Source organism: Geotrypetes seraphini, chromosome 2 (genome assembly GCF_902459505.1).
Source record: "Geotrypetes seraphini chromosome 2, aGeoSer1.1, whole genome shotgun sequence".
Taxonomy (NCBI): Eukaryota; Metazoa; Chordata; class Amphibia; order Gymnophiona; family Dermophiidae; genus Geotrypetes; species Geotrypetes seraphini.
In genome coordinates, this window is record NC_047085.1 from 421777624 (window position 1) to 421796708 (window position 19085).

Sequence of the window (19085 nt, forward strand, 5' to 3'; positions counted from 1 at the left end):
CGGCAAGCCTCGCTTACCGATATGCCGCCATTAGAGTCCATTACGCCTCCGCGCCAACATGGGACCAGACCTCCGATCGATACTCAAAGCCCTGGGCATAGTCAGGAAGAGTTCTTCCGCACTCCTTACCAGACTTGGGTAGCATCGCAAGAATCCGCATCGCAACCCCAGTTGCGATCCACCGCTTCCAGCCCTATCCACCACTTGGGGGCCTCGGGAGACCATGCGATGCACAGACGATCCCGATCCCCGTCCCGCCACCGAGACGGGCACCGATCAAGACACTCATCTTGGCACTCTTCACGCCATTCGGAGGTGTCACCGCAGAAAAAACTGCAACGTATGGGATACTCCTCATCAGAGGTGTCCCCTCCGGAGGGACCGGAGTACGAGGAGACACCCGTACCCGATTCTCCATGCCACTCCCCGATGTCCATGGATCCGGAGGCCTCTTCCTCCTCCAGCCCGTCTCACAGACCGACGCTGGCGGATCAATTGTCTTTCTCATCATTCCTCCGACAAATGGCGGATGATCTGGATGTGACCCTTGACACGGGCTCCCGATACTCCAAAGAGTATCTGGACACCATGCATTTACCTAACTCTCCAACGGAGTCGCTTCGGCTCCCTCTGCATAAATTGCTGGATCAGACCTTCATGCAGTGTTTCGAAACACCGTACTCCATACCGGCGATTCCCAGCAAACTCGATGCTCGATACCGCATCGTGCACCATAAAGGGTTTGAGGGCCCTCAACTCTCCCACCAATCCCTACTGGTCGAGTCCTCTCTTAAACGCTCTCATCCCTCTCAGGTCTACGCCTCTGTACCGCCGGGCCGAGAGGGGAGAACGATGGACAAATTTGGTAGAAAATTCTATCAAAACTCCATGATGGCGTCACGGGTGCTGAACTACAATTTCTTTTTCTCTTCCTATCTGGAGTTCTTCTTGCCGGTGCTCCGCAAGTTCACTCCGTTCATAGACACCCAAGCTCGATTCGAGTTCGAGGAAGTGGTAGCCTCCCTCTCCCAATTACGCCTCCAGCTGATGCAATCCTCCTTCGATGCATTCGAACTCTCGGCACGTGCTGCCGCAAGCGCGGTAGCCATGCGTCGCCTGGCATGGCTCCGTACAATCGATATGGATCCCAACCTCCAGGACAGACTCGCCAACGTACCATGTGCGGGAGCTGACCTGTTCGATGAGTCTATCGAAACTGTTACCAAGAAGCTGTCGGATCACGAAAAATCTTTTCAATCCATCCTGCGGCCCAAACCCAAACCTCAACAGTCTCGACCTTCCAGGCCACCCCTGATTTACCAGCGGCGTTACATGCCCAGACAAACGCCTGCTGCGAGACAACCTGCGAAGAGACAACCTCCCCAGAAGTCTCAAGTTCAAGTTCAAGTTTATTAGGATTTGATATACCGCTTATCAAGGTTATCTAAGCGGTTTTTACAATCAGGTACTCAAGCATTTTCCCTATCTGTCCCGGTGGGCTCACAATCTATCTAACGTACCTGGGGCTATAGAGGACTGAGTGACTTGCCCAGGGTCACAAGGAGCAGCGCAGGGTTTGAACCCACAACCCCAGGGTGCTGAGGCTGTAGATCCAACCACTGCGCCACACACTCAGCAAAAACCTCAGCCACCGGCTGCACCTAAGGCTCCCCAGCCCTTTTGACTCCCCTCCTGGGAGCATAACCGACACCGTTCTGCACCCCTCAGCCTCTCCCATAGGGGGCCGCCTCCATCTTTTTTACCATCGATGGGAGGCCATAACCACGGACCTATGGGTCCTTACCATCATAAGAGAAGGATACTCTCTTCACTTCCATCGGGTCCCCCCGGACCATCCTCCAAGAGAGTATCCTTCAAGCTCGACAAAGACCGCCCTTCTTCTTCAGGAAGTCCAAACCTTACTTCAGCTTCGGGCTGTCGAGCCGGTCCCGTCAGACCAATTGAACCGAGGGTTTTACTCCCGGTACTTCCTCGTCCCGAAGAAAACAGGCGACCTGCGACCCATTTTAGACCTTCGGGCCCTCAACAAGTTTCTGGTCAAAGAGAAGTTTCGCATGTTGACTTTGGCTTCTCTATACCCCCTCCTCGAGCAGAACGACTGGTTATGCTCCCTGGATCTCAAGGAGGCCTACACTCACATCCCCATTCACCCGGCCTCCCGAAAGTTCCTCAGATTTCGGGTGGGAAATCTGCACCTACAGTATCGAGTGCTACCATTCGGCCTCTCTTCGTCCCCCAGAGTCTTCACAAAGTGCCTGGTGGTAGTGGCCGCGGCACTCCGGGACAGGGGTCTACAGGTGTTCCCATACCTCGACGACTGGCTCATCAAGGCCCCGTCAGCCCCAGAGGTCACTTCGGCGGTCTTGGCTACAGCCTACTTCCTCCAGAATTTGGGCTTCGAGATCAACTTTTCCAAGTCTCATCTACAACCCACCCAGTCCCTCCCCTTCATCGGAGCGGTCCTGGACACCACTCGACTCCGAGCATTCCTGCCTCTGCAACACATGGAGTCTCTTCTTCATCTCTGCCAGTCGGTGTCTACTCGCCAAACCCTACCGGCGAGACAACTGATGGTGCTCCTGGGCCATATGGCCTCCACAGTACATGTGACACCCTTTGCCAGACTCCATCTCAGGATCCCCCAGTGGACCCTGGCATCACAGTGGAATCAGACGTCCGATCCACTAACCAAACACATCTTAGTCACACCTGCTCTTCGGCAGTCTCTACTTTGGTGGATGACCTCTTCGAATCTATCCAGAGGTTTGCTGTTGCACTCTCCCCCCCATCAGAAAGTTCTCACAACCGATTCGTCGAACTATGCATGGGGGGCCCACCTGGATGGTCTCCGCACCCAAGGATTCTGGACCAGTGCGGAAAGACTACATCAAATCAATCTACTGGAGCTCAGAGCCATCTTCAATGCGCTCCAAGCTTTCCAACACCTACTTCACGACATGGTGATCCTCATTCGCACAGACAATCAGGCCGCCATGTATTATATCAACAAGCAAGGAGGCACGGGCTCGGCCCTCCTTTGCCAGGAAGCCCTACGAGTCTGGGACTGGGCGGTGCGCCACAACGCCTTCCTCAGAGCTGTCTACATTCAGGGGGAGAACAACGTCTTAGCAGACAAACTAAGTCGTCTGCTACAACCGCACGAATGGACTTTCCATTCCAGCCCCCTTCACCAAATCTTCACACAGTGGGGGACGCCTCAGATAGACCTCTTTGCGGCTCCCCACAACTCCAAACTGCCTCAGTTTTGCTCCAGGATCTACACCCCTCATCGCCTCGAGGCAGATGCTTTTCTACTGAACTGGGGGAAACGATTTCTATATGCGTTCCCACCATTCCCGCTGATCCAGAAGACTCTGGTCAAGCTGAAACTCGAACAGGCCACCATGATTCTAATAGCTCCTCGGTGGCCCAGACAACCTTGGTTCTCCCTCCTACTTCAACTCAGCAGCAGGGAACCAGTACCACTTCCAGTGTTTCCTTCACTACTTACTCAACATCAAGGATCACTGCTTCATCCCAACCTGCAGTCCCTCCACCTGACAGCTTGGTTCCTCTCAACGTAACCCCTCACCAATTCTCACAAGAAGTGAGGGAAGTCTTGGAGGCTTCCAGGAAGCCCGCCACTCGACAATGCTACTCCCAGAAATGGACTAGATTCTCCTCATGGTGTGTTTCTAAATCAAAGGAACCTCAGCGAGCTTCCTTATCCTCCGTGCTGGACTATCTCCTACATCTATCTCAATCTGGGCTCAAGTCTACATCCATACGAGTCCACCTGAGCGCTATTGCGGCGTTCCACCAGCCCCTACAAGGGAAACCCCTCTCGGCCCATCCGGTGGTCGCCAGATTTATGAAAGGACTCTTCCATGTTAACCCTCCTCTCAAACCACCCCCAGTAGTTTGGGACCTCAATGTAGTCCTTTCCCGTCTCATGAAGCCCCCGTTTGAACCACTCAACAGGGCCCCTCTTAAGTATCTCACCTGGAAAGTGCTTTTTCTTGTAGCCCTTACGTCCGCTCGCAGAGTCAGCGAACTCCAGGCATTGATGGCGGATCCACCATTCACAGTATTCCATCATGACAAGGTGGTCCTACGCACTCACCCGAAATTCCTGCCTAAGGTGGTCTCCGAATTTCATCTCAACCAATCCATTGTACTTCCAGTATTCTTCCCTAAGCCCCATTCTCACCACGGAGAATCGGCCCTTCACACTCTAGACTGTAAACGTGCTTTGGCTTTCTACCTGGATCGCACCAAGCCACACAGAACCACTCCTCAACTTTTTGTCTCCTTCGATCCTAATAAGTTGGGAAGACCCGTATCAAAGCGCACCATCTCTAATTGGATGGCGGCTTGTATCTCTTTCTGCTATGCCCAGGCTGGATTATCACTTCCTTGTAAGGTCACAGCCCATAAGGTCAGAGCAATGGCAGCCTCAGTAGCATTCCTCAGATCAACACCAATCGAGGAGATTTGTAAGGCTGCCACCTGGTCCTCGGTTCACACATTCACCTCACATTATTGTCTGGATACTCTCTCCAGACGGGATGGACAGTTTGGCCAAACAGTATTGAAAAATTTATTCTCTTAAGTCGCCAACTCCCCCTCCATCCCACTGAGGTTAGCTTGGAGGTCACCCACTAGTGAGAATACCTGCCTGCTTGTCCTGGGATAAAGCAATGTTACTTACCGTAACAGTTGTTATCCAGGGACAGCAGGCAGCTATTCTCACGTCCCACCCACCTCCCCTGGGTTGGCTTCTCAGGCTAGCTACCTGAACTGAGGAGACACGCCCGGATCTCCGGGCGGGAAGGCACCGGCGCATGCGCGGTGCGGGCATCTAGAAACTTTTAAGTTTCTACAAGCAACACGTGCTTGTGAGACGTCCGTACCGGGGCTCTGTCTGATGACATCACCCACTAGTGAGAATAGCTGCCTGCTGTCCCTGGATAACAACTGTTACGGTAAGTAACATTGCTTTCTTAGAAAATGGGGGCGGATGAGCTACTCAAATTATTACGCTCTATTCCTTTTTGGGTACATTCTGTAGAGTTGAGGGAGTGTCAATACAGACTTTTCTATTGGGTTTATACCTCACAGAATAAACTTTTTCATATAGGAGGTATTGATAAGGAGGTTTGTTTGATATGCCAGCAGGAGGTGGGGACCTTTTATCCGTGCTTTTTAGGGGTGTGAACAGATTGTCCTTTTGGAGGTCCATAGTTAGATATATAGAACGTATACTGCATCAATCCTGCAGGGATTATTTTGGGACAGACACAAGTTTTGGGCATTAAGGGTAAGGGGTCTAGACTTTGTGTACTTAAGGCCTGTGTGGCGGGGAAAAGAGCATTCTTCAGTATTAGACACAGAGTTTGTCCCTCTCCTTCTGGCACTGGCGTAACAAGCTTCATGAATTTTCCAGTGCAATAGGTGACACATTCTAAACAATGGGGTTATTTCCCGATAGTCACATGCTGTATAGAAGGAATCCACTCCAAATTTTTCACTCTGCCTCTTTAGTACTTTACTGATCGGTTTAGCGCCCTCTACAGTCTTTCATTCTGCACGCATGTCTGCAGCTGTGTGTGTTCTGCTCTCTCCATTTTATTGTTTTAAATTTGATGTAGTAGTTTCATTCCCTTTGTGGGTATTTTCATGTTAGAAGCAAATTTGGAGCACTGCCTGCTTAAGAATTCACAGACTTCGATCTGTAACTGACAGGCTGATCCCTTTTTGGGTACCTGTTAGCCAGTCTGCATAGTTTTCCTTGGAGCTCAGGGCCATCCATGAAGTAGTCTCACCTTCTGTTAAGCAGGTGTCAAGCACAGACTGTTAAGCCTTCGCCCATCCTGGTACGCAAATGGTGGTCCGCTGAGGTGGAGGCATGGTCAGACAGTCGAGTCTGACCAGCAGCCCAAAGATCAGCTTTGTGAGAGCATTCCTGGAATTATGGAGTGAATTCTTCTACAGCTACTGAGTAAGAGCTCTGAGCAGGTGGATTCTAGTGTATCAGGTCACAGTGAGTACAAGGAGCTGACAGCTTGTGAGAGATGTTGGAGAAAGTTTTTTAAAAGTGGGGTTTTCTGAGTTTCTCTGTGTACCCCTCCTGAAAAATCCTAAAATCACCGTTTTTGGACTTTAGAAAATATTAGAAATATTGTGGTTTTGGTGCAAATTTGGTGCCGGTGGCCATTTTGGATTTTAAGCGATCTTTTCTTCTTCTTCTCCCTGCTTCTTCAAAACTGTGATTTTTGCCTGGAAAACTGCTGGGATGGAGTTCTTGGAGGTCTCCTCATGTGAATTCATGCCAGGATTGTGCATATTTAATACTTTTAGAGCGTCCTTGCGCCATGTCTTGCGTGGCGCAGCTGGGGGAGGTGTAACAACCAACTTAGCTTTCTCCCCACAGAAGCAGATGATCAAACGCTCAGCCAGCCCAGCGACGCAGCTTTCATTACTTTCAGGGCTCGGCACAGCGGGTTCTTCGGTCAGCCTAGCTGCAGAGTCTCTGCAGTTTAAGACACACAAATTTAAGTCATCTAAGGGTGACTCCATACCCCAGAGCTGGATACCTTCTCTAAAATCATGAGGTTTTGTACTCGAGAGTTTAAAAAAAAAAAAAGCGTGTTCTTCTTCTGAGCAGTCTCCTTTCCCTCCCAGGGCGTTTTTGCATGGCGTGGTGCCTTCGGGCATATCCTCGCCTCTGCCTGATCCAGCTGTTGATCTTCCTGCTCCTGATTTGGGGGATCCGGCTGCTAATCCTGACCCTTCTGATTCCTTGTTTGACAGTGCGGGCTTGTGTGCTGGATGCACGGATCCCTTGGATGCTCTGGATCCTGGTAATGATCCTGTTGATGGTGTCCTGTGCTTAATCAAGTTTGCAGCTCTACCTGTTCTTACTACTGCATCTTTGCAGGAATTGAGCTTAGCCACTCAGCTGGCTCCGCCAGGCTTTGTTGTGGAAGCTCGCATTCTGCAATCTTTCCCTGGCATGGGCTGAGTTTTATGGTCTCTGAGCAGTTTGACTCTCCAGAAGGTACTTTGAAGAGTGCTAGAGCTATGTCCCACTTTTATCCCTTGGCGCAGGAGAGTCAGCAGCTTTTGGGGCAGCCCAAGATGGATTCCTTGGTGGCACAAGAGATCTAAGCACACCTCTCTTCCCAGTGACGGGGGAGTTGTGTTGGAAAAATATGCAGGACTGCCGAGTGGATGTGGTCCTCAGAAAGTTTTTGAAACAGCCAATTTGGGCAACAAAGCTGCTGTGGTGACATAGTTTGTTGCACAAGCCTGTCTCGGTTGCTCATGCTAGAGACTGATATGGTGGAGCCGCCTCCTCAACTGCTGATGGCTGGGATGGATTATATAGTGGATGCCTTTTTCGGTCTTTTGAAAGTGCTAGCAAAAGTGTCAGCATACTCCATTTTGATCTGCCGAATGCTATGGGTTAGGTAGTGGACTGGTGATTCCACTTCCAAGGCTACTTTAGCAAGGCTGTCTTTTAAGGTGCAGTTATTTGGCAAAGGCCAGGATGTCCTCATGGATTCAGACTGTTTCCCAAAGACCCTGTCTGATAGTAGGCCCAAACCCTCCAGGGGTTCTGATTGTTCTAATTTTTGGGGCTCCTGGCAGTATACACATTCCACGTCGCAGAGATTTTCCCAGAGCTTCTGGGGTACCGCTCTAAATTGGTTTACTTCCTTTTTTCATGACCGTGAATTCAGAGTACATTTCAACAACTCTACTTCTTCTACCCCTCTCAGCAGTATGGTGTCTCTCAAGGCTCCATATTATCACCTCTTTTATTCAATGATTTTCTATCCCCCCCTTCTTAAGTTAGCTTAATCAATCAGATTCAGTTGCTTTGCCTATGCTAATGACATGCAATTACTTCATCCCCTCAATCCCAATAACAAAGCTGATATCTTAGAAATCAACCTTAAACTGATTAAAATCAACTTGTGGCTTCAGCAAAATATGCTATCACTAAACATCAATAAATCAAAATGTGTACTGTTTCCCATCAAGATAGACTCCATCCCAGTTCAATCAGACTCTAAGGTGAAAATACTTGGAGTCATTTTGGACCAAAATTTTTGTTATCACCAACAAATGAGCTCGATAGTTAGCAAATGCTTCTGTAAATTTTTTTTTTTTCTTTTTTTTAATTTTTTTTTTTTTGAGGCAGTTCAAAGGGACAAAGGACAACAGAGAGTATGAGAGACAAAGGAAGGGAACTGGTCTTTTGTAGGAGATGAGGAAGGGTAGAGAAGGGAAATAAAAGGCAAGGAATGGAAGTCTGGATGGGGAGATAAAAAAGGTTCTGAAGGTATAAAGGATTTGAATGACAGGAATGTAGCTGGGGCTAATAAGGGGATGAGAGGCAGAAGGTGCATGAGTCTCAGGAAGGAAGAAGTACAGAGAGGGTGGGAATAGGGGTAGAAAGTGAGATGAGAGAATAGGAGGCTGAGGAAAGAATAAGAGAGGTGGGGTAATGGGAAGTCTATGAAAATAACAGTAGGATATGGAAAAAAAAACCTGACAAGTAGGTGAAAGAGGAAAAATGAAAGCTTCTGTAAATTAAGGGCTAGATACACTAAGCCCACCGATCGTGTCCTGACAAGTTTGTGACCCCCTACCCAATTCACTAACCTTCCTCCTGATCCGATCCACACATGCAAATAAGAACATAAGAATTGCCGCTGCTGGGTCAGACCAGTGGTCCATCATGCCCAGCAGTCTGCTCACATGGCGGCCCCCAGGTCAAAGACCAGTGCTCTAAACGAGTGCAGCCTCACCTACGTACGTTCCAGTTTAGCAGGAACTTGTCCAACTTTGTCTTGAATCCCTGGAGGGTATTTTCCCCTATTACAGACTCCGGAAGAGCGTTCCAGTTCCAGTTTTTCCCTATAAAAGACTCCGGAAGAACGTTCCAGTTTTCTACCACTTTCTGGGTGAAGAAGAACTTCCTTACGTTTGTGCGGAATCTATCCCCTTTCAACTTTAGAGAGTGCCCTCTCGTTCTCCCTATCTTGGAGAGGGTGAACAATCTGTCTTTCTGCTAAGTCTATTACTAATGTTATCAGATGCACACTGCTATACTCTTTAATTCGTTGTATGTACAGTTTCTCTTTATTGTATTTACAGTCTCTCGTTTTGTAAACCGCCTAGAAGTCGCAAGATTGCTGGCGGTATATAAGAATAAAGTTATTATTATTATTATTATTCCCTTTAGTATTTTGAATGTTTTGATCATGTCCCCTCTGTCTCCTTTTTTCAAGGGAGAAGAGGCCCAGTTTCTCCAATCTCTCACTGTACGGCAACTCCTCCAGCCCCTTAACCATTTTAGTCACTCTTCTCTGGACCCTTTCGAGTAGTACCGTGTCCTTCTTCATGTATGGCGACCAGTGCTGGATGCAGTACTCCAGGTGAAGGCACACCATAGCCCAGTACAGCGGCATGATAACCTTCTCCTATCTGTTCGTGATCCCCTTCTTTATCATTCCTAGCATTCTGTTCACCCTTTTCGCCGCCGCCACACATTGCACGAATGGCTTCATCGACTTGTTGATCAGAACTCCCAAATCTCTTTCCTGGGAGGTCTCTCCAAATACCGCCCCGGACATCCAGTATTCATGCATGAGATTTTTGTTACTGACATGCATCACTTTACACTTATCCATGTTGAACCTCATTTGCCATGTCGATGGCCATTTCTCGAGCTTGATTATGTCACGTTGCAGATCTTTGCAAGTTCGTCAAACAAAATCTGCCTTTGCTGAAACCGTGCTGGCTGGTCCTCATCAGACCGTGTCCGTCAAGGTGATCAATGATGCGGTCCGTTATCAGCGCCTCTACCATCTTTCCTGGTATAGAGGTCAGACTTACCAGTCTGTAGTTTCCCGGATCTCCCCTTGAACCTTTTATGAAGATCAGCGTAACATTCACCACCTTCCAGTCTTCCGGAATCTTTCCCAATTTGATTGACAGATTGGCTATTAGTTGAAGCAGTTCAGCTATAGTCCCTTTCAGTTCCTTGATGACCCTCGGATGGATGCCATCTGGTCCCAGGGATTTATCGCTCTTAAGCCTATCGATCTGCCTGCATAAGTCTTCTAGACTGACCGTCAACCCTGTCAGTTTCCCGTCTTCATTTCCAGCATATAGCCTGATGAGTTCCGGTATACTTCTATTCTGTATTCACAGAAGAAAATCCTGGAGAAGGACCGAGATTGTCTGGCAAAGTTACACGAGACAATAGAGTAGATTCTGCGCTTTTCACGGAGGAGAGTGTTTATGAGCAACTTGAAAAACTGAAGGTGGACAAAGCAATGGGACCAGACGGGATCCATCCCAGGATACTAAGGGAGCTCAGAGAGGTTCTCTGGAGACGGGAGTGGTTCCTGGGAATTGGAGGAGAGCGGATGTGGTCCCTATTCACAAAAGTGGTCACAGGGATGAAGCGGGAAACTACAGGCCAGTGAGCCTCACTTCAGTTGTTAGAAAAATAATGGAAGTGTTGCTGAAAGAAAGGATAGTGTACTTCCTTGAATCTAATGGGTTACACTACAGGATCCGAGGCAACATGGCTTTACAAAAGGTAAATCGTGCCAAACGAACCTGATTGAATTTTTTGATTGGGTGACCGGAGAGCTGGATCAAAAACATATGCTAGATGTAATTTACTTAGATTTCAGCAAAGCCTTTGATACGGTTCCTCATAGGAGGCTGTTGAACAAACTTGAAGGGCTGAAGTTAGGACCCAAAGTGGTGAACTGGGTTAGAAACTGGTTGTCGGACAGACGCCAGAGGGTGTTGGTTAATGGAAGTCGCTTGGAGGAAGGAAAGGTGAGTAGTGGAGTCCCTCAGGGTTCAGTGCTGGGGCTGATCCTGTTCAATATGTTTGTGAGTGACATTGCTGACGAGTTAGAAGGAAAAGTGTGCCTTTTTGCAGATGATACCAAGATTTGTAACATAGTAGACAACGAAGAGGGAGTGGAAAATATGAAAAAGGATCTGCAAAAGTTAGAGGAATGGTCCAATGCCTGGCAACTAAAATTCAATGCAAAGAAATGCAGAGTAATGCATTTGGGGATTAATAATCGGAAGGAACCGTATATGCTGGGAGATAAGAAGCTGATATGCACGGATGGGAAGAGGGACCTTGGGGTGATAGTGTCCGAAGATCTAAAAGCGAAAAAAACAGTGTGACAAGGCGGTGGCTGCTGCCAGAAGGATGCTGGGCTGTATAAAGAGAGGCGTAGCCAGTAGAAGGAAGAAGGTGTTGATGCCCCTGTACAGGTCATTGGTGAGGCCCCACTTGGAGTATTGTGTTCAGTTTTGGAGACCGTATCTGGCAAAGGACGTAAGAAGACTTGAAGCGGTTCATAGGAGGGCATCGAAAATGATAGGAGGCTTGCACCAGAAGCCCTGAATATGTATACCCTAGAGGAAAGGAAGGACAGGGGAGATATGATTCAGATGTTCAAATACTTGAAGGGTATTAACGTAGAACAAAATCTTTTCCAGAGAAAGGAAAATGGTAAAACCAGAGGACATAGTTTGAGGTTTGGGGGTGGTAGATTAAAGAGCAATGTTAGGAGATTCTACTTTAAGGGAGAGGGTGGTGGATGCCTGGAATGCGCTCCTGAGAGAGGTGGTGGAGAGAAAAACGGTGACTGAGTTCATAGAAGCGTGGGATGAACACAGAGGATCTAGAATCAGAAAATAGTATTAAATATTGAACTAAGGCCAGTACTGGGCAGACTTGCACAGTCTGTATATGGCCATATGGGGCAGGATGGGCTGGAGAGGGCTTCAATGGCTGGGAGGGTATAGATGGGCAGGAGTAGGTTTTGTCGGAGATTTCGGCAGTTGGAACCCAAGCACAGTACCAGGTAGAGCTTTGGATTCTTGCCCAGAAATAGCTAAGAAAAACTTTTTTTTTAAATTTAAATTGAATCAGGTTGGGCAGACTGGACGGACCATTTGGGTCTTTATCTGCCATCATCTACTATATTACTATATTTAAGACCAAACTCAAAAATATTTTTCTTCAATGATGCGTACGATACCTAATCTAGGATTCCGTTTGCTTTCCCTGGAATAATTCTCTCTGCAGGTTTTTAAATCCAAACGCCTCCTTAGAGGTGAACCAACTCTTCTTATTCTACCCTCCCCTTCCTCGCATTTATATATATATTTTTTTATCTTGATGTATTTTTTTGCAACCTCATATACTTACCTTTCCTGTGATGTTAGTCTTAAATTATGTAATCCCCCTTCACTAAATCCGGGGATGGGCTTTTCTTTTTACCCCCTTTTTTTAACATTTGCTTTTAAATTTATTTTAATTGTAAACCGCCTAGATATTCTTTTGTGATAGATGGTATATCAAGATATTAATAAACTTTGAATAAACTTGGAAACTTGGAGGTTGGTATGTGGGCTACAGGTGTTCCCAACCTTCCGCCGCCTGTCCTGCATACCCTGTTAGAAAGACACAATGACGCCAAGATACCAAATGCCCTTCTGTGGATAGGGGGGGCCGGCTCTTGGAGTTTCTGCATACCTGGATGTGCATTACAGCAGATCAGTGAGTCTTGGACATTATTCAATCAGGATACAAGCTGGAATTTGCCCAGCCTCTGTCAGCTTGGTTTGTGGTTTTTGCATCCGGACGACCAGACAAGGCGCTCAGAGTTCAGGCTACTGTTCAGCGCTTTCTGGACATTCATGCTAGCGAACCGGTGTCATGCGACCTCTCGGGCTCAGGCAGATACTCTGTATACTTTATCATGCCAATGAAGGCTAGATCTTCAGCACATGAATGCAGCTATAAGGATTCTTTTTTCCAAATGGAGGCCTTACGTTCAGTCATTGCAGCAATGTTTCTGGGGGAATATCTGGCCTCCCTGGATCTTACAGAGGCATACTTACGCATTCCCATATTTCTGGCCCACCGCAAGTTTCTGCAGTTTCATGTTCTGGAGCAGCATTACCAGTTTTCGGCCCTGCCCTTTGGGCTGGTGACAACGCCTCGGACTTTTACCAAGGTGGTGGTGGTGGCAGCTTACCTGAGGAAGATTGGTCTGCAAGTTTATCCTTATCTAGATGACTGGTTGATCAGAGCTCCCTCATTGGCCGAACGACATTGCACAGTGGAGCAGGTGCTTCAGGTGCTGGAAGACTTGGGCTGGAGGGCTGGATTGTCATCCAAAGAGTCATTTGCAGCCCACGCAGTTACTTGCATACTTGGGAGTCCTCTTCAGTACAGCTGCAAGCTGTGTCTACCTGTCTGAGACTCCCAGGCAGAAACTTTGTGCCCAGATTTCTGCACTTTTGGAGCGGCCGGCTCCTTGGGTATGGGATTATCTTCAAGTTCTAGGCTCCATGTTTGCCACATTGAATGAGGTTTCTTGGGCGAGGGTGCACATACGTCCTCTTCAACATGCATTACTCACTCACTGGGCGCCACACCGAAATGCCTTGCAGATTTGTCTGCTGTGGCCTCTAGAGGCTCGGGCAAGCATGGACTGGTGTATTCGCCCACAATACTTTTACAGGGGCCTACAGCTCCTCATTATCTCCTGGATCGTGGTGATGGCAGATGTCAGCCTTCAGAGCTGGGGTGCTCATTTCAATCGTTGCCTTGTTACTGGGTTGGACACTCACAGAGAAAGTGGTCCATCTGCCTGGTGGAGCTCAAGGCCATTTGGCTTAGATGAGGTTGCAGAAGACTCCAGAGGACCGAGCGGTCAAAGTCTTCTCTGACTATGCAGCATCAATAGCCTGTGTCAATTGCTAGGGAGGACCAAGAGCGCTCCTCTGGCTCAGGAAGCCCACCTTCTTTTTCTGGGGCGCAACATCTTCTCCTAGTGCTGACAGCAGCGCATGTGACCAGAGTGGACAATGTGCAAGCAGACCTCCTCAGTGGATGGTCTCTGGATCTGGGCAAGTGGATCTGGTTCCTACAGGCATTTTGAATGATTGTGGAGCGCTGGGGGAGTTCCCACGTTGATCTCATGGCTACCTCATGATCCAGGAAGGTGCTTACTTCTTCCTTCAAAGTTCTGAGCCTAGAAGCGGATGGCTTGATGCACTGGACATTTCTGGCAGCAGGAGTTTTCTCCTGTCTATTTTTACTCCTGGACTGTTGGTCGACCTTGTCCTTCAGAAGATTTTGCTTCTTCTTGGCTGCATTATGCTGGTGGCTTCAGCTAGTTCGCACAGGCATATGGGTCCAGCCTTTGGGCTGAGCGCTTCTTCGGACCTTTTCATGCAGGGTCCAGTTACCATGCCAGTTCCGGGGCTTTTGCTCTTCCGGCATGGCTCTTAAGCATGTGACTTTTGGGCATATAAGATGTTCTGTCCTTTTTGTTGAGTGTCTTCTAAAGTCTAAGAAGTCAAACAGGGGGTCGGCGTATGCTACGGTGTAGAAGGCTTTCCAGTATTGGTGTGTCCAAGACCAGGTGGACCCGTATTCAGCTCCGATCTCGCTGATGCTCACTTTTCTTCCCTCTGGAAGGATACTGACCCTAAGATAGCTTCTCTGCAGGTCCTGGTAACCAGGCTCTCTTACTTAGATCACAGGACATTTGGTCCTCTTTGGCGGCTCGTCCTGATGTTCATCATGTCAGACGGTTGGTTGTCCATACTATCCCTCCCTCGAACCTTAGTCTGGTGCTGTCTAGCTTTATCTAGGCTCCCTTTGGCCTTCTTTCAGATGCTTCTCTGTTGGATTTGATCCTCTAGGAGTTGATGTTTCAACTTTTCATGTTGTTCGGGCAGTGTGTTTGCCTGCCTTTCTGCCGACAGGTTCCTTGACTCAGGACTGCCTGTTGTAGCCTCTGGATGTACGCAGGGTTCTCCTGCATAGATGGGAAGTCACTCACGAGTTTCGCCTCTCTGATCATCTGTGCTGACTCATTCAATTAAGCAGGATGCTCCCGTTTCTAAGGCCCAGATACCCAGATGGATCCATAGGGCCATTTCTGAGAAACAACCCCCTGTTTCTGTCAAGGTGCTTTCTACCAGGAGTGTGGCTTCTTTGTGGTCTGAAGCTAGATCTGTCCCTCCTGAGGAGATTTGCAGCGCAGCAACTTGTTTTTTTTCTTCCCATGCTCCCAAGTTTTACAGAGTGGATGTTGCTACAAGGTAGGACTTGGCCTTCGGGTCCTCGGTCTTAGGGGCTGGCGCAGCAAGCCCACCCTAGCTGTTTGGGTGGACTGCTTTTGTATGTCCCTATTGTATAGAATGTCTCATCTATTGCACTGAAAAAAAGAGATTATGTACTTTTATGTACTTACCCTGGTAAACTTTTCCAGTAGATAAGTGAGACATTCTGTACTCTCTGCCTGGCTTTTCTGTACCTGTTTACAGTTTCAGTCTGTTTATGCTTCTCCAAGCTGCATTTTGGAGGCTTCTTAGCCGTTGAGGGCTGGGAATTCATTTCTATGTTCATTTTCTTGGGGAATTGTGCCTCACTCCATTGGAGCCTGTGTTGGCAGTTAATGGTACTGTTTCATTACTTTCAGCAGAACACTTTGTTTAGCCTGTTATTACAGGTGCCTCTACTTCACATAGTTGGGTGCCTCTCAGTGTTTGGATACTGACTGTAGAGGGCGTTAAACCGATCAGAGAAGTACTACAAAGACAGAGTGAAAAATCTGGAGTGGATTCCTTCTGCAGAGCATGCAAGTAAGAACGTTACAAATAATACAAAATACTGCGATAAAAATCATTACCAACTCAAAAAAGTACGACCATGTTATGGCACTACTAAAAACAGTTCATTGGCTTCCAATCCAACATGGAATATCCTATAAATTAGCCCCTATTAACTTTCAAAATCAGACAATCAAAATCACCAGCTTTCCTGGATGATAGACTCCTCATTCCATACTCCGCTTCTAGAATTTTACAATCAACAAACCAAAATCTTCTTGTAGTACCTTCACTAAAGATAATCAATACAAGGTGGAATGAAATATTTTCTGTTACAGCTCCCCAGCAATGGAATCATTTACCTTCTTATCTTCAGGAAGACACAAGTTTAAAGCGATTTAAAAGCTCATTGAAGAGCTTCCTTTTTATAGATGCTTTCGGTAATTAGTAGAGGATAATCCTTGATATTCTTTATCCACTATTAATGATGTAACTCTTTAAAGAATAGGTAATTCAAATTAACAGGGTCCCCCTTTCTCCATGTTCTTTCTCTTAAGTGTCCTTTTCTTTCCAAAATTGTAGTTCAACCCTTTTTCCTTTTATTTCCAAGTACTGTTAGTCCTTTGTAAGTCCTAATTATGTATAACCTTTATTATTTTTATGTACATCGCTTTGAAATCTTTATAAAAGCGTTTTAATCAAAATTTTAATAAACCTGAAATAACCCTATTGACTAGAATGTCTCACTTATCTACTGGAAAAGAGCTTACCAGGGTAAGTACATAATCAGTTTTTTATGAGGACACAGGTATTTATTTTCTGTTAAGGTATTTTTTTTAAATCTTAATGTTTTAAATGTTAAGCACTTAAAAGATTTATTGCTGGGCCTCCTTTACTAGGGAGCGTCAGTGGGTAGATGACTTCCCTCTTCATCGCAGTGCATGTGAAGGAGATTCTGATTTATTAAGCCGGCTCCTGGATGACAAGTTTTCAGTCAATCAGCTGGATAATGATCACTGGGCACCTATCCATTATGCATGCTGGTGAGTACTTTGAAGGAAAAAAGAATCTTTTATCCATGAGCCCACTCTGTACCTGTGTTGCCGAACTGTTGCTGCTAAGTGTTTTTCCATTTTCTTTTCTTACTCTGCATTAGAAGATGCCAACTCATGGCACCAACTGACCAATTATGTAATTAACTAAATTAAAAGCCAAATTTAGGAAGCAATCTAATGGGAGCATTTTTAAAGTGGCAGAATCAGTTCTTCTGCATGGTTAAATATATTCTGTATGTGCTTGCTTTTGAATAATTTTTTATACTAGTAGATAAAATATTTTATAACTAGTACCGTAGTTATTGAACCATTTGGTAGATCCCATTGTCAGGAGAGTATGTACATGCTTATTTTACTTGAGATAACATTAATAATGGCATTGTTAGAAGGAAGTAACTAGACATGGCTTGAGAACCATATGTTTATCAGAAGAAGCATTAGACAAAATCTCTGATGCTCTAGGTCAGTGGTCTCAAACTCAAACCCTTTGCAGGGCCACATTTTGGATTTGTAGGTACTTGGAGGGTCGCAGAAAAAATAGTTAATGTCGACAATTTTGCATGAGGTAAAACTTTATAGTTTATAAATCTTCCTCCCCCCCGAAGGCCCTTCGTTGCAGCATCCTCCAGCTTCTCCCCCCTCCCCCCCGGCCTCCTGGACCGGTCTTAGTTTCAGCTAATTACCGCAACCTGCAGAGAGGATCGCCAATGCTGTAGCATTCCTTGCAGGCTGCCATTGACCTCTGCATCATGTTCCCTCTGCCGCGGTCCCGCCCCTCCTCTGACATCAGGGGTAGGATCACGGCAGAGGGAACATGCTGCTGAGGAAGACAGCAGCCTGTAAGGATTGCTACAGCATTGGCAATCCTTTCTGCAGGCAGCGGTAATTATCTGAAGGTAAGAGCGGGAGGCCAGGGGGGAAGCCGGAGGATGCTGCAAAGAGTGAGCAGCACTAGTACAGACCGTGGGCCGCAAAATAGTACATGGTAGGCCGCATGTGGCCCTCCCCGGGCTGCGAGTTTGAGACCACTGCTCTAGGTTATATTGGAGGACATTTCTGGTATTTACTGAACTTCATACAATTTCTAATAAAGACATATTTTGGGTGGGGTTTGTTTACAAAAAAAATCAGAAATTAGTGGTAGTCCCTTGTCTCCTTTGCTTTTTGATATTATTTTGGAACCCTTGTTGTTGGCCATTCAGCAGGCAAAGAAGATACAGGGAATTCCATATGCAGGACGAGACTATAAAGTTTCAGCCTATGCAGATGATATTTTGCTTCATTTGAAGAATCCTGAATCAACCATTCCATATTTACTGGACTTGATTGATCAGTTTGGCAAATTTTCTGGTTATAAAATAAATTGGAGCAAATCAGAGGTTCTTCCATTGAATGTATAAGGTTTATTTGATCCATTCCCATTCCTTTTGAAGGAAGAGGGTATAAAATATTTGGGTGTAATGATTCAGAAAACATTGGAAGACACAATGACAGTAAATGAAAAATTCATATTATTGAAAGTCAAAGAAATGTGTGAACATTGGAACCCATTAGATCAGGGATGTCCAACCTGCAGCCCCATGATGTATTTTGTGCGGCCCTAGGGGAGAGTACAAACCTTCAAAATGATGATTTCACCTGTAGTTTGCTTGTAGCCATTTATTGAACTGCTGATTGTTGTTCTTTGTACCTTATTGTATTACTTGCATATTTATTATTTTTGTTTTTGCTTTAAATTGTGCTTTGTTCTCTGCTTTGTGGATTGAAGGAGGACGGGGAAGGGGGGTGTGAGATTGCATTGTTTTGGTTTCCCTTGCAAAAATGAGCATTTGTTGTTTGTGTTTTACTGTGCTTTGTTTCTCTCTCTGGTTGAGCTCAATAAAAATATATTTGACAATAAAAAAGTAAATGGTATTCTTACAAAATTCCTTTGGCTTGGTAAAACATCTAGAATTGCCTTAGTATTTTCGCAAAAATCACAATTGGCGGGTGGGGTAAATTTTCCAAATTTTTACAGATATCATCAAGCATTTATTTTACGTCAGGGTATGTATTGGATTTTTCCTGAATTCATGGAGAATCTGCCAGACTGGTTGATACTGGAAAGTCATCTCTTGGCCCCATTACGTATAACCACATTTTGAGTATCAAGCTCCCTCGAATATACAAGGATAATATTATTCTTCATTCCACCTGGAAGACATTAAGGCATCAATAAATTTTAACTTCAGATTCAATACAATAATCCAAGTGTCAATCCTTATGGTTAAACTCCAAGATTCAAATCGGCGAGTTTAAAATCCTCTGGAAGCATTGGTTAAA

General features: G+C 46.4%; 1 protein-coding gene across 2 annotated transcripts in view; it reads left to right on the forward strand.

Moving 5' to 3' along the window:
- KRIT1 (KRIT1 ankyrin repeat containing) overlaps positions 1-19085 on the forward strand; it is a 178879-nt gene that overhangs the window by 84645 nt on the left and 75149 nt on the right. For both annotated transcript variants that reach the window (XM_033931157.1, XM_033931158.1), the window contains one exon: positions 16608-16751. In XM_033931157.1, coding sequence (XP_033787048.1) covers positions 16608-16751 — 144 coding nt within the window. The remainder of the gene's footprint in view (positions 1-16607; positions 16752-19085) is intronic.